Consider the following 15,196-nt stretch of genomic DNA (forward strand, 5'->3'; position numbering starts at 1 on the left):
TGATGGGACATGCTGCACGCTCGGGTTCTTAGTTGAGTGCAGGTTTCAGCAAAGACTGGAAGCCAACATGAGTCATCTACGTTTTATTAATTAGGCACTGCAATAGCCAATTATGGAGGAGCATGACAAAGAGCTACCCAAAATGGCCAATGCTCAAACATCCAAATCCCAGTATGAGATAATTTATATGACTGGTCCTGCCTCTCCCTGGAATGCATCATCTCATCTCCTCTGAAGTGCCTCTTCCATCATTCCTCTCCCTGAACAAGTGACTCTGCCTCGGTTTCTGCTCGTGTTTATTATACAGCAGCTGTCTTCATTACCATCTCCTTACTCCACCGTGTGTGTGGTGGGAGGGAGGGGGGAGTTTCCATGGTGATTCCAGAGCGATTTCTTATGGCACCTGTGCCACGGCTTTGCCCCCGAGCTCTTTCCCAGTTGGTGTATCAGCTAAGGGTGGTTGGGGTATATCCCTGGCACCACTGAGATTGTTACAGAGTTGCAAATCCTGCTTCTAGCTCTTTTCTTCTACGTCTGTCATCTCCGTGAAAATGAGCATTTAGCAGCGTGGGGAGCAGATGAGAGTCTCCGGCATCACATTGCTTAATACTTATTAATTTGTTCATTTAACACTCATGCATGCTTCCAGTCTAGCATTTTCTGTCTATTCCTAAGAGTTCCATGGAATACTAATTGATATTGCAAGGAAAAAGAAGTTTGCATGATCAAGTGATGCTGGGGAGGTGCTCAGGCTGATGCAGACCTAAGGAAATGTTCTGCAATATGGGACCTCTGAGAACGTTTGCTATACTAATGCACTTAAATTCAAAAGATGTCTGGTAGGTCACAATTTCCAAACATATTCCATCATGGATGACTTTTTTCAAGGCCATCTCAAGAGACTAACGTTTCGTGGAACAAACTTGGGAAATTGCTGGGATAAGCAATGGAAGGATCTCCTAGCAGTAAGGAGGGTAGAATGCTAAAGAGATGGCTCAATCCACTCTCTGGGGAAAGGAGTATTATGCATAATTAAAACCAGACATATTTTCTCCAACTGTGCCCAAGCTGATGGGTACGGCTTAAAAAAATAAAAAAAAAAGTCCATAATTATGCTGACAAATTCCCTCACAGATTTGCATTATCTGACCTCCACTGCGTCCTCAGTGTAGCCACGTGGGACAGAGTCCCTGGGTGCTCTCCTATGCTGTATGCAGGCTGCTTTCCCATGCACTGCCCAGCTCCTAGAAGTCCTATTCATCCTTCAAGGTTCATCTCAGATGCCACTGCCTCCTAATCTCCCCATTCAGAGTAAAATTGCTGTAGCCCACAGCACCCCGGCACTTTACTTCTATTTATTCAGCACATTGTCAATACCAGGCATTCTGTCTCGTCTTGAAGCTGGGCACGTACTTGACATCCCACTAAAAGCTCTTAGAAGACAGGGTCATACCACGCCTCCCGACTCTCTCATAGTGTATGTATACAATAGGTGCCCACTCACTGCTTAGTAAGCAAATGGGCACATGAAGATATGAACACATGAATGGATGGTTTTCTCTAATATAAGAGTTTCCTTGGGCAAGCTGCCCTTAGCATTGCTTAGGCAGAGTAGCATGGTCAAAGCTACCTAGTTTGGGCTCCAGAAAGGTCATGACAGCATGGCCCAGTGTTATGGACATAACCAAGGTTTGGGAAAGGTCACCTTCCCTGTTGCTGTCATCAGTTAGCAAATACCAGGACTACTCTAGGGAAGAGAGAACGTCTCACCCCATGTTAACTTTATAGTGTGTATTTGACAGGGGATTGTACAGAAATGCCAGGGACGATTAGTGCAGGCTTGGCTTTATTAAGTAAACATGACTGTGTAACATCTAACATCCTGTCTGTACCACGTGGATCCAGCCTTTCCCCAGGTGCTTCGCCAAGCAGCTCCAATTCAGGAGCATTAAAGAGAGAAAGTGAGAACAGAAAAAAAAAGGTGAGCGGGAAGCATAATCGCAGCCATCTATTGAGTAGGTGCCACATTAAGCTCTCCACTACATCAACTCTTATAATTTTCACAAGACCCTTACAGTATGGGCACCATTATTACTCCATGTTGCAGATGTGGGCTCTGAGGCTTCTCATACAAGGTCATCCAGTTAATAGCAAAACCCATGTGTGTGAGTCTTAAACCTAAGCTCTTAATCATTGTACTCTATTCCCTCCCATATAAATAATCCTTCCAAGTATGGCCAGAACAATGAGCTATTTTTCTTCTAGGAGATTATTTACATGTGTACAGTGCACTATAAAGCTAGAGATGAAAGCTAAGTCTGATTTTAACTGGGAAGGAAAAAGATTGATGCATGTTTGACTTTATAAATAAGTTCAGTAGCTGTCAGATGTTGATATGTAAACAAATGAGTGTGCCTGTGTTCCAGTAAAACTTTATTTACAAAAATAGGCATAGGCCCAGATATGGCTGTGGGCCATAGTTTGCTGTATGCTTCTTTACGTGTTATTGAATAGAAGGTATCAGATTGTGTAACTCAAGACTCGTATACAATCCTAGAGGTTATAATTAGTGATATCAGTGTATACAGTTGCCCTAGGCTGCTGCTTCTCAAACTTTTCCATTGACGTCCTCCTGATAGCAGAAGAGGATGGGTGTGTATCCCCAGGAGGTCTGGAGGGTGTAGCAAGCACAAAATATCTTTAAGGCTTCACATTTTTGCTTAAAAACTAATGTGAATTTTACCTTGTAATCCAGAATAAATTCTTTTGTTTTGGTATAAAAGTAGTTTTTCCTTAAAATGTTGAGAAAACTGACATTCCAATCAAATGAGTATTATTTATCTTGTGGTTTCAAGAACCTCCTTGCCCTAGAGTCTGCTGAGCACAGTCTATGAGGGATGACATAGCTGGGGACTGGGACCAGGCCCCGCTGTTAGCTCTGGGCCGTGGAGGCAGCCAGGGTTGTTCCAACTCTTGAGATTCCTTTTTCTGGACTAACTCTTGCACCTGTTCCTCTGGTGTGTTTTCTCATGCCACATTTGTTCATTCATTCACCCACTCATTCTTCTATTTATGTATTCTTTCCATCTAGCATTCATTCAGTATTCACTTAAAAACACCTGCTCTATGTTAAACTAGGTTAGATACTAGATATGAAGATCTCCCAAATTCCTGAGTATTTTGGATTTTTAATATATCTCAGCTATTTTTGAACTCTTCTCTGCCCACTTGCTACAAATATCTGACTTTTCTTCAAATATGGTTTCAGTCTGATGGATCCTTGGTTGTCTGCCATTGCAAGAGAGAGCATGATCTTGACCTAACTTCAGTAACGTCCTGTAACCTCACAAGCGCTGCTCAGCATTTAGGCAGGCCAACTCCTAAAGTCCTTTGCAAACCCTTCCAATTGAATATATGGAGTTTATGTGTTTGTTTGTTCGTTTGTTTGTGAGATGAGATCTTACTCTGTCGCCCACACTCGAGTGCAGTGACATGATCATAGCTCACTGCAGCCTTAAACTCCTGGGCTTAAAGGATCCTCCCACCTCAGCCTCCAGAGTAGCTAGGACAACAGGCAACCACCACCACACCCAGCTAATTTTTTAATTTTTTTGTAGAGTCAGGGTCTTGCTGTGTTGCTCAGGCTGGTCTCCAGCTCCTGACCTCAAGTGACCCTCCTGCCTTGACTTCCCAAAGTGCTAGGATTACAAGCGTGAGCCACATGGAGTTTAGACTTGATTATCTTGTCACTTCCTCCTTCTGATCATGTTAGTTACGTTATACAAACTTGCAATGCTTTGTTTGTGTAACAATGCTTGTATTCTTAAGCTGAATTCAGATCTATAATTATAACAGTACAATCATGCTTAACTCATAGCATCTCATGACAGGCAGATGACAGTAATGGTGAAGTACTGGAAGAATGGTGGTGGTGATATCAGTGAGAGTGACAAATGTGATCACAAGTGGTGGTAGAGGCAGTGATAGTAACGGGAGTGAGAATAGTGGCACTGTGGCCACAGCTGCTGCTGATGGTCAGGAGGTGATGCTGGTTGTGGCAGTGCACGAATGGGGCAGTCAGGGAGGGTGATGAGCTGGGAGCCTCCTGAGTGGCAGACACCCAGGCAACCTTACCCTCTCTTCTATTTCCTTGCCCCAGTGTCCACAGCAACGTCCTGCAATGACCCTGGGATCCCGCAGAATGGGAGCCGGAGTGGTGACAGTTGGGAAGCCGGCGACTCCACGGTGTTCCAGTGTGACCCTGGTTACGCACTGCAGGGAAGTGCAGAGATCAGCTGTGTGAAGATCGAGAACAGGTTCTTCTGGCAGCCCAGCCCGCCAACATGCATCGGTACAAAGCAGCTGCAGGGTGCACTCTGCCCTTGGGGCTCACAGTTGTGTGCTCCAGAACCTTCCATGCTCTGCAGCTGCATCTTGGGCCTGGGGCCAAGAGAATTGAAACAGATGAAAGTTGCAGAAAGCCCATCATCTACCCTGCTTTGCCTGCATGTGTCCCCACACGCACTCACTCACATTCACACTCTACACACAAAGCACTACAAATTCCTCACTTGCTAAAATGGTCCCAGAGATTTCCAAGTCAGACAAGTCTGTCCCTTTCTCTCTGGCCCAGGCTGCATAGGTCAGGAGGAGGAATGGGTCATCTTGGATAGTAAAGGCTAACAGGTTCCAAAATGACCCTTCTATTACCTGAAGCAATAGAAGGGCACCCACAGGCTCAGAATGTAAAGAAAACAACCTTGCTTTTCCTGTTCTCAAGGAAATTATTGGTTACCTGGCTTTTGGTTCTTTTCGGTCTTAGAGACAAGGTCTCACTGGAGTGCAAGTGGCACTGTCACAACTCACTGCCGCCTTGACCTCCTGGGCTCAAGTGATCCTCCCACCTCAGCCTCCCAAGTAGCTGGGCCTGCAGGCCTGCGCCATCACACCCAGCAAATTTTTGTATTTTTGTTGTTGTTGTTGAGATGGAGTCTCACTATGTTGCCTAGGCTGGTCTCGAATTCCTGGGCTCAAGTGATCCTCCTACCTTGGCCTCCCAAATGCTGGGATTACAGGGTTTCCTTTCTTCGGACTTAAAACCTTCCTGTATGAGAGATGAAGACATAAAGGACCTGAGACTTGTCTAAGGTCCCATCACTTAAAAGGGGTGGGGCCTGAAAAATCCTACCTCTAACTACTTGAGACTGAGAGGAGAAGGGAACTTGAAGGGAGGCTGGGATGGGAAAGAAAGGTAAATAGAAACAAACACTCCAGGTGCCCACTTCCACATGGCTATTTTGCTCAGGTGAAATAATGAGTGTTTATCTCCCCTGTCAATGCTGGCTGTTAGAAGAGAAGAGAACCCATGGTCACTGAGTCCTTACTGTGTACTTGCCCCATACTGGACGTTTACTTAGATAACCTCATTTAACTTTCCCGGCAGCTCTCTGAAATTAGCACCATTTCCTCATTTACACTTGAAACTGAAACTTAGACAAATTTGGATATCTTGTCCCAAATCACAGAGCTAGGATATAGCAGAGCCAAGATTTACACCCACGCCAGTCTGAATGCAAAGCCTCTCATTTTCCTACCTCCCACACCGCCTCCCCTGCTGGAGATAGGTGCGAGGGACTTCCTGAGACAGCTCCTGCAGGAGCGTCTGCCCTGGCCTGCACCCGCAGGCTTAATGGGAAGCAGTGCACTGTCCAGGCATCTGAGGACTGGCCTATTCCAGGCCTGGCTCTGAGGCCTGGCCCTGAAGGTGAGACACTAAATCCCGCTCCTCAGTGGGAATTAGGAGCCACATAGGTGTGTGGGGCAGGAAGTTGAGACCCCAGTTTCAGATCCAGCTGAGTTCTTCACTACGTATTCTGCTGTGTAGGGAACAGTATGGGATATTGAAGTAGACACAATCAGATTTAGTTTCTAGCTCTGCCATTTACTACTTTGATGACCTTGGGAAATTGCTTCAACTCTCTGAGCCTGGGTTTCCTCATCCGTGAGGGTAAATACACTTCCCTTATGGCATTGTGGGGTGAGGACATGCCTAACCCCAATCTCAAGAAATACTAATTTCCTTCCTTTCTATCTTCCTTCCTTCTTTTCATCTTTCACTTCTTTGAATCCTTCTTTCAAATCTTCAGACTCACTTCCCTTCCCTAAGCCAAGATTCCATCTGCTAAGGGAATTCCGCTGAGGCCCAGGAGAGAATCTGGGAACCTCTGAGGCTCCTTCCAAATTCAGCCTTCTACAAGGCTGTGATTCCTTAGACTCATTTTACAGAAAAGCAGGTCCTGAGATGAGATTGTCCCAAGTGGAGGAGGAGGATTGTGCTAAGCTGAGGAGAGCAATAAATGTGCAGTGGGCAGGGTGGAGAGGTTAATTCAGTTTTCATCACCCGTTCTTCTACACTCGGCTTTGGGAAATGTTTCTCAGGCAACAAAATAAATGCCTTTGCCTCTTCTCTCAAACGAACTGGAAATCCCAGTGACATGCTTCTAATTTCCAGCTCCCTGGGCGTTCTGCCATGAGCGGGTCTAGCTGGCCTTGATAACCCTTCATTACAGGGAGGAAGCAAAGGAAGAAAACAAATACTCATTGGATGCTGTCCCCGTGATCGGCACCAAGTTAAACATTTTAGCTGCATTATTGCAGCTGAAGTCACTCTGTGGTGAGGTTAGAGCTCGGGATTCCACTCCCTGCCTCAGGTCTGGCTTCACCACAGCAAGCTGTGTGGCCTTAGACAAATTGCTCAACTTCCCTGTGCCTTCATTTCCTTGCCAGTAAAATAGAGAAAATGATAGTACTTACCTTCTAGCATTGTTTTGAGAATTAAAAAAGAAAATACTATAAAGCAATAAGAACTGTATGTGGCTCATAGTTAGCACTGTGTATATTAGAAGCCATTATTATCATTATTCTTTTACTTTCGAGATGAGGAAGTAGAGGCTCAGAGGGGTGGACAGTTAGCCCAAACTCACACAGCCAATGAGTGGCATTGTCAGAATTCGAGCCCAGGATTGTATGACTTCCAAATCAATGCCCTTTCCACAACTCTTGCCCTCAGTCCAACCTGCCCACTTCTTGGCTGTCTAGAAGGATCTGCAGCTTGCACCCACTCCCATCTGGGCAACCATGTTTTAGTAAGCTCAATAGGACCCCACAACTAACCCTGAGCAGTGGGAGCCTTCCTGTTGGTGAGGCAGCCCAGGGATCCATGCAAGGCCTTGGGGCACAACTGGCAGCAGCCAGTGAAGCCCATGCTGGGGTTCTGAGTGGGAAGCACATGCCCGATGACATGGAGCCATCTAGAAGAGAGCTGTGCTCAGACAGCAGCCTAGAACCCAGAGACACTGACAGTACTTTGGGGGTTGGTGGGAGAGTAACAGGTGCAGTTTCAGAAATGCAGAGACTCACCCCATCTGTGGCAAACTTAAGGGAAGAAGCCCCTGAGCTGGCAGAGGGAGGTGGAGGCTGGGAACCCAGAATGGAAGCCTTGTTGTGCCCCTTGGGAAGATTTCCCCAGAGTTGGGACTTCTGATAACGACACTCACTTTCCAATCTCACTGGCCATATCAGGCTCTGTTTCTAGGCTGGCCTGGGCAAGGCCACACTCCATGGACTGGACATTACAGTCTTGCTTTGTTAAGCTCCAGGGTCTAGCCTGATTGTACTGGCCTCTGGTTGGCCCTATTCATCTCGCCCTCTGCTCCCAAAGGATTCAGTGGTGGAGACACAAGTGAGACATAAGCAGACCCAACTTAAGGCACCATCCTCGCTCAGAAGCTCCTGCAACAGCTGTGCTCTCCCCTGCTGGCCTGTGGGGACAAGCACTCCTCTTCTACTCTGGTTACTGCCACCAACCATATGGAAGTAGAAGAGGGGAAAACAACAGACTTTGGAGCCAGTCCTGTGTGAGTCTGAGTCTCAGAGTGACTCTGGGCAAGTTACTTAGGCTTTCTGAGACTCACTTTCCTCCTTTATAAATCAGGAAGCATAATCCATTGCTCGTTGAGTTGTTAATGAGACATAAATGAGATAGTGCATCTAAAATGTGATTTGTTAAGTCTGATACGTAATAGATGCCTATTGGAGTGTTTCTGAAACTCAGGATGGTTCTTGGGATATATTTTCCCATGGAACAAAAAGCAGACTACTCACAACCACTCCAATGTTATGTTCAGCCACATTAGGGCTCTTGTGGCCTGACCTGAAGATCTACCATTTGTTTGAGACCCTGTTAGGGATTGACCCAGCCCTTTAAGCCTCACCCTGAGTAAAACCCACAGCCGGAGGTGGCTCCACGACACAGCCAAAGCAGCAGTGCTCAGCTCTATGACAAGCAGATGGCTGTTCCCAACTTTGGAGTCAGGTATACCCTTTTGCTCTCCCCACAAAGACTCATCTTGGATTTTCTAGCCAGCCCCTAAATGGCTCTCTGTGTTCCTATGGGCTCAGTGTTTACAACCTCTGATGGTGCCCTGTGGTTTCCAGACCAAACCACACCTATAGTCTTGGCCATCCTGCTAATGACCTCACACACTTCCCAGCTTTTACTCTATCCAGTCCTCAAGCCACGGTACAGCAGCCCCAGCCATGGAGGAAGAGACCTGAGCCAGGCTCTGGGGAAGCTGCCCAGAAGGTCCCGAGGTAAATAGGTTGCTGTGTTACCTGGCCACTTTCTCCCTCCCCACCTGCTTGAGAGACCTGTCATCTCAGGGGAGGGCGACCATGTAGACTGATTGGGGATTAATAATAGCTCCATACAACTGAGGTACACACATACTCTTGGACAAGGCCTTTTGGAAAGTTGGAAGGTATCTGCAGCCGCGAGCAGATGCCAGGAGCACTGGTAGCGTAGGAGACCAGCTGCGCTTGGCAGGCGAACATGAGCCTGTTTCCCACTCCTCCTGACATCCAGTGCACAGGAACTCACAGTCAGTACCCACAAAGCTCGCCTGGAAGCCGATGTGAGGCAGTGAAGGAAGGCCATGTACTTCATAGGTGCGCAGACAGTGCCGGCTCCATCTATCAAGCATTCACTCTCTACCAAATGCTTTAGCAGACATCTCCCATAATCTTTACAACCACCCCACAAAGAAGATATTGTCTCTTTTTATGACAGGAAAGACATCAAGGGCCAGAGAGGCTAGATGAGTTCCCTAAGTTCACAGGAACTCTGTTGCTAGGAAGCAACAGGGCCAGGTATTTTAAAAAATAATTTATTGAGGTGAAATGCACCTAACATAAAATTACCCGTTTTTCAATGAACAGTTCAGTGGCATCTGGTACTTTCGAAACGTTGTGCACCACCACCACTATTTCCAAAACATTCCCACCCCTCTAAAGTAGAACTCCATCATTTCACCTTCCCCTGAGTCCCTAAGCCAGGTTTAACTTCAGCCTGTCAGCTTCAGCCCCTCCTCTCTCGATAGTGTATTAGCAACGCCCATGAAAATGGGCCCAGGGTGAAGAGGCAGCCTCACCCTCGTCTTCTTCTCTCCTCAGCTCCCTGCGGGGGAGACCTGACAGGACCATCTGGAGTCATCCTCTCACCAAATTACCCAGAACCCTACCCACCAGGGAAGGAGTGTGACTGGAAAGTGACCGTCTCGCCAGACTACGTCATCGCCCTGGTATTTAACATGTATGTACCTTTCCCCCGGGTGGGAGACGAAGGGTTCAGAGCAGCTAGGGGCTCTGGGACCTGGGTCTCCAGGTGAGTATTCACAGGTGTGTGAGCAGAGTTCTCAGCTCCATGGGAGGTGAAAAAGCCGAGAGAGAGAAACTAGCATTTATTGAACATCTATGTGCCAGGCACCGCGCTCAGTGGTCTCATGCATATCATCACATCTAATCCTTGTAGTAATCTGTGAGGAAGCAATTATTATTTCCTCTTTACCTCTGAAGATACTGGGACTCGGAAAGGAGGCCTTTGTTGGACGCCCTTGCCCTGCCCTCTGCATTCCCAGTCTGCTTCCCTGGCCCCTTCCACCCCACCCCAGAGGTGTAAACGGGCGGGCTTGGGTCCCAGGCACCTCCGCATCTAGTACCTGCACTTGCTCTCCCATTCCTGCTACAGGAAAGCTCTTCAAAAGAACTGCTCTGCCTTCGTCTACTTCCTCACCTCCCATTCACTCTCAACCCGCTGGAACCTGGTTTCTGCCTCCACGGTTCTACTGGAAACTCCTCTGATAAAAGCCACCCACAAACTCCTGGTTCCAAACAAAAGGCCTTTCCATGTTTTATCCCACTCCACCTCTTGGTCACCCTTTCCATCCTTAGGCTGCTTTTTCACTTGGTTTGCATGAAGTTACTCTTTCCAGTTCTCCAAGCTCTTCTGTGACGTCACGTGGACCTCTTGTTAACCCATCTTCCTTTGCCGGGCTTTGTCAGACCTCCTCTTCTTACCCTACACCCCTTTCCTGAACAAGTTCATTCATTCCTGTGTCTCCACTCTCCTCTTATAAATGGAAGACTCCATTCTGCCGCCCACCCTGGCTTTATTCTGAGCGTCAGCCTCACTCTCCAGCTGTTGGACATCTCTGTCTGCGGCCTGCAGACACTGCAAATGAGCGTGTACAAAATCAAGCATATTTTTCTCCCCCAGAAGAGCTCTGTTCTGAGCCTTGGGGCTGGCGTTGACACCTGCTCTCACGGCTTCTTCCACTAGCAGCAACCGAGGCGTGCAGCCTCTACCGCCTTCACTCTCCTCATGTATTTTCCTCTTCTCCATCCTCCCAGCTCCTGTCCTGGTTTGAGTCCTATCATCTCCCATCTGAATTACTGCCCTCATCGCCTAGCTGGTTCCTCTGCCCCATCTTGCCTCCCATGCCAATCTCTCCCCTAGCTAGCTGTCAGAGTGATCGTGTCACTCAAAAATGCTGAAATAACCACCCTACTTTCCATTTTAACATCCTCTAATGACAGTGCTCAGCAATAAAAAAGAATGAACTACTGATACATGCAACAACGTGGATGAGTCCCAAAAATATTATGCTGAGTGAAAGAAGACAGACATAAAAAAGTACATAATGTATGATTCAACTCGTATAAAATTGTAAGATCAGCAAAACTAATCCCTGGTGAAGAATTCTGATCAGTGCTGGCATCTGAGGGTAGGGAAGGTTGAATGGGAAGGGGCACTTGGAACTCTCTGGGGTGGTGGGACAGTTCTGGATCTTGATATGCATGTGTCAAAACTGATAGAGTGGCACACCTTAGAGCTGATCATTTCACACGGTGTAAATCATACCTCAATTCAAAAACAAAGAAACAAACAGATCCTTTATTTTTAAATCCTAACATGGTCCTCTATTGCTTATAAATAAAGGCCCGAACTTTGGAGTTTCATTCCAAACAATCTGGTCTCTGCCTAACTCTCCAGTCAGCCCCCCGACCCCATCCTAAGCCCACCCCATCCTAAGCCCTGAGCTCCAGCCAGATGGAACTCCTTGCAGTTCCAGGGCCTCTTGGATTCTTTCATGCCCTTATGACTTTGCCTCTGTTTCTGCCTTCACAGCAACTTCCTGTTCTCTCCTTGTCCTATCTCTAAGGGTCTTCTCATCTCCCAAGACTCAGTTCAGGCTTGATTTCCTCCATAAACGTTTGATTTTTTATCCTCCCCAAGGAACCTTGCTTTGTGTTTCTGCTCTGCCTTGGGCTGACTTTATACATTGTTTTGTTGTTGACATGTCTGTCACTTCCTACAGCACCATCAATTTTTGAAGGCAGAAGTGGTGTCTGACATGTCCCCATGTCCTTGGCACCTTGCACAGTACGTGGAATATCGAGGGTGCTCAAAATTTGATGATGGAAGGAAGGGAGGGACAGAAAGAAGGCAGTTAGTTAGGAAGTGGTGATGCCATCATTTGTAACCAAGACTGACTCCCTCCAAAACCCTTCACTGGTGACTTTCATAAAAGCAGATGTCAAGAAGCTGAATTACAGGGGCAAGAAGACCATGTCACCCAGCAGTGATGTGGTGAGCCTGCAACTGACACCAGTGTGACAGGGTGCCAGGTGGGAAGGAGGCCAGTGCACATCTGGCTCTGCGCCCCCTGCCTCCCATTCCTCCATCCTGTCTCTTAGCCTGCCTTATCTCCTTTGTCCTAGAGATGCATGGCCTCCTCCCCCTGCTATATATCTTAGCCAAAGGGTAGAGCAGTCATTTTACTCTCAATCTCAAATAGAATACAGTAAGTCCTCAATGTCATCAACAGGTTCTTGGAAACTGTGACTTTAAGTAAAACAAAGTACAGCAGGTCCTCAAATGTTTCCTTCAATGTCATTTCATTATATTGTTTTGTTTTGTTTGGTTTGGTTTGGTTTCTGAGACAGAGTTTCATTCTGTTACCCAGGCTGGAGTACAGTGGCATAATCTTGGCTCACACAACCTCTCCCTCCCGAGTTCAAGCAGTTCTCATGCCTCAGCCTCCCGAGTAGCTGGGATTACAGGTGCATGCCACCACACCCAGCTAATTTTTGTATTTTTAGTAGAGACAGGGTTTCGCCATTTTGGCCAGGCTGGTCTCGAACTCCTGGCCTCAAGTGATCTGCCCACCTTGGCCTCCCAAAATGCTGGGATTACAGACATGAGCCACCGTGCCCAGCCTGTGTGTTGATGAGAAACAAACAGTTGGTTTTGTTTTATGTCATTTCACTTAAAGTCATGGTTTCTGAGAGCCTGTGGACAATGCTAAGGACTTGCTGTATCTGAGTATCCCAGTCCGTGACTGGGCATGAGCAAATTTGCATCTGAAATCTATTCTCTGCAAGCTCATTTACTTTTCTATTGTTTTCATCTTTGCACACTTGATTGGTATCAATTGCCTTTGTTAGATATATACTTAAGAGTGGAATTGCTGCACCAGAGCGCAAGCATACGGGGGACTTCAAAAAGTTTGTGGAAAAATTGAATTTAAGATAAAAATAAAAAATATAAACTTTATTACTCAACATAAACTCCACCAAGTTCAGGACACTTTTGTAAACAACAATACCAGTAATTTTGTCCATCCCTGAAGAACTGAGGGTCCTGGTAATTTAACTATGTCAGTGTAGTCTTTTTTACTTTGTTAACCGAAGAAAAAATGGGTGCCCTTTAAAGATGTTTTAAGATTAGGAAACAAAAAGCAATAAGAAGGAGCCAAATCAGGACTGTAAAGTGGATGCCTAATGATTTCCCATTGAAACTCTTGAAAAATTACCCTTGTTTGATGAGAGAAATGATCAGGAGCATTGTTGTCAGGAAGAAGGACTCTCTCCTGAAGCATTTTTCTGCTAAAGCTTTAGCTAACTTTCTCAAAACAAACTCCTAAGAAGCAGATGTTATCATTCTTTGGCCCTTCAGAAAATCAACTGCAAAATGCCTGAAGCATCAAAAAAAAAAAAAAAAAATACCTTGACCTTTGCTCCACTTTTGCTTCGACTGGACACTTCCATTCCCTGGTAGCCATTGCTTTGATTGTGCTTTGTCTTCAAGATTGTACTGGTAAATCCATGTTCCATCTCCTGTTCTTGGGAGAAATGTTTCAGGATCTTGATCCCACATTTTTTAAATTTCCATTGAAAGCTCTGCCTTTGTCTGTAGCTGACCTAGGCACAATGGTTTTGACACCCATCAAGTAGAAATTTGGTCAACTTTAATTTTTTAGTCAAAATTGTGTAATCTGAACCAGTCAAGATGTCTATGGTGTTAGCTCTCATTTGTGCTATTAATTATTGGTCCTATTCAATTAGGACACAAACAAGATTAATTGTTTTCCTCTCCAATTGATGTGGAGATCCGCCTTGGCAGGCTTCATCTTCATTATCATCCCCTCCCTACTTGAAACAAGTTATCCATTTGTAAACTGCTGATTTCTTTGGGGCATTGTCCTCATAAACCTTTTGTAAAGCATCAGCGACGTCACCGTCCTTCTACCCAAGCATCACCATAAATTTGATGTTTTTTCTTGCTTCAATTTTAGCAGAATTCATGTTGCTCTGATAGAGGCTTTTGTTAAGCTGATATCTGGTCCTTTTTAATGCCTCACGTTAGATCCTGTGCAGACATGTTAACAAGTTAGTGTGAGTTGATTTTGATACAAAAAACTTTTGAACTCCATGCATAATTTTTTCATAATATGCATTTTCCATCATTTTCACTTGAGCCATTCCAGTGGGATAAATTACATTCATGAACTCAAATATTCAATTTGCTCATCTAAGTTTTTAAAATGGACTTTTCCCTCACACCAGGGTCAGAATAGCTAAGGGTGAGGACATTTGTGGGTCCTAGGAGTGGGGCAACAGCAGACCCTGAGGAGAGCTGGAGTACTGGCTTGGGATGAAGGCATGAAGCTAGGGTCCTTCATGGTAACAGGCCCCTTCCTCCCTGAGAATGGCTCCCTAGTTGGTTCATTCTCTCTTAGAAAATGAGGTTCAGAACAGCACAGTATAAGGACATTAGTGTCAGGTAAGAGACCTGGGTTTTGGACCTACTTTGGTTGACAACTTGGTGTCTAGAGTTGGCAACTCATTTTCCCTTCTGTATAAGGAGGACGTTAGGTTTTCAGCTCCAGATTTTTGGACACTGACTGGAATCTGGCTCCTCTGCCCCTGAGCCTGCCTCTTCCATCTTCTCACCTGACTGAGGTCATCAGGGCCTCATCTTCTCCCTTCCCACCAGCCAGTCTTCAGGGGTTGGGTACCAGTGGGATGGTGGGCTTGCTCCCCGGGAGGCCCCATGCTTTGGTTGAGCCTAAGACCCCAGCAAAAGCCTTTATTTGACGTTAGTGGGGTGGGGGTGGGATGTTTTTGTTCCCCAGCTTTAACTTGGAACCTGGCTATGACTTCCTCCATATCTACGACGGACGGGACTCTCTCAGCCCTCTCATAGGAAGCTTCTATGGCTCCCAGCTCCCAGGCCGCATTGAAAGCAGCAGCAACAGCCTCTTCCTCGCCTTCCGCAGCGATGCATCTGTGAGCAATGCTGGCTTCGTCATTGACTATACAGGTAAGGGCCCTGGTGCCAGAGAGTACTGAGGATAGGTCCAGCCAACATGGCAGAGGGCAAGTAGTGTAGCGTAGTGAAGAGAGCCTGGGCTGGACCACGGCAAACCCACATCAACCCTAGCACTGCTGCCGCCTGCAAAAAACCTTCCTTTCCTGAGGCCCCCCAGATGGCTTAGTCTTTCACGCCTGTATTCTC

General features: G+C 46.4%; 1 protein-coding gene across 1 annotated transcript in view; it reads left to right on the plus strand.

Moving 5' to 3' along the window:
- The window catches only part of CSMD2 (CUB and Sushi multiple domains 2), a 432,839-nt gene that overhangs the window by 280,949 nt on the left and 136,694 nt on the right, over positions 1 to 15,196 (plus strand). The window contains exons 25-27 of the mRNA XM_011972538.1: positions 4,160 to 4,351; positions 9,511 to 9,649; positions 14,814 to 15,001. Coding sequence (XP_011827928.1) covers positions 4,160 to 4,351; positions 9,511 to 9,649; positions 14,814 to 15,001 — 519 coding nt within the window. The remainder of the gene's footprint in view (positions 1 to 4,159; positions 4,352 to 9,510; positions 9,650 to 14,813; positions 15,002 to 15,196) is intronic.

This window comes from Mandrillus leucophaeus, unplaced genomic scaffold (genome assembly GCF_000951045.1).
Source record: "Mandrillus leucophaeus isolate KB7577 unplaced genomic scaffold, Mleu.le_1.0 Scaffold1297, whole genome shotgun sequence".
Classification (NCBI taxonomy): domain Eukaryota; kingdom Metazoa; phylum Chordata; class Mammalia; order Primates; family Cercopithecidae; genus Mandrillus; species Mandrillus leucophaeus.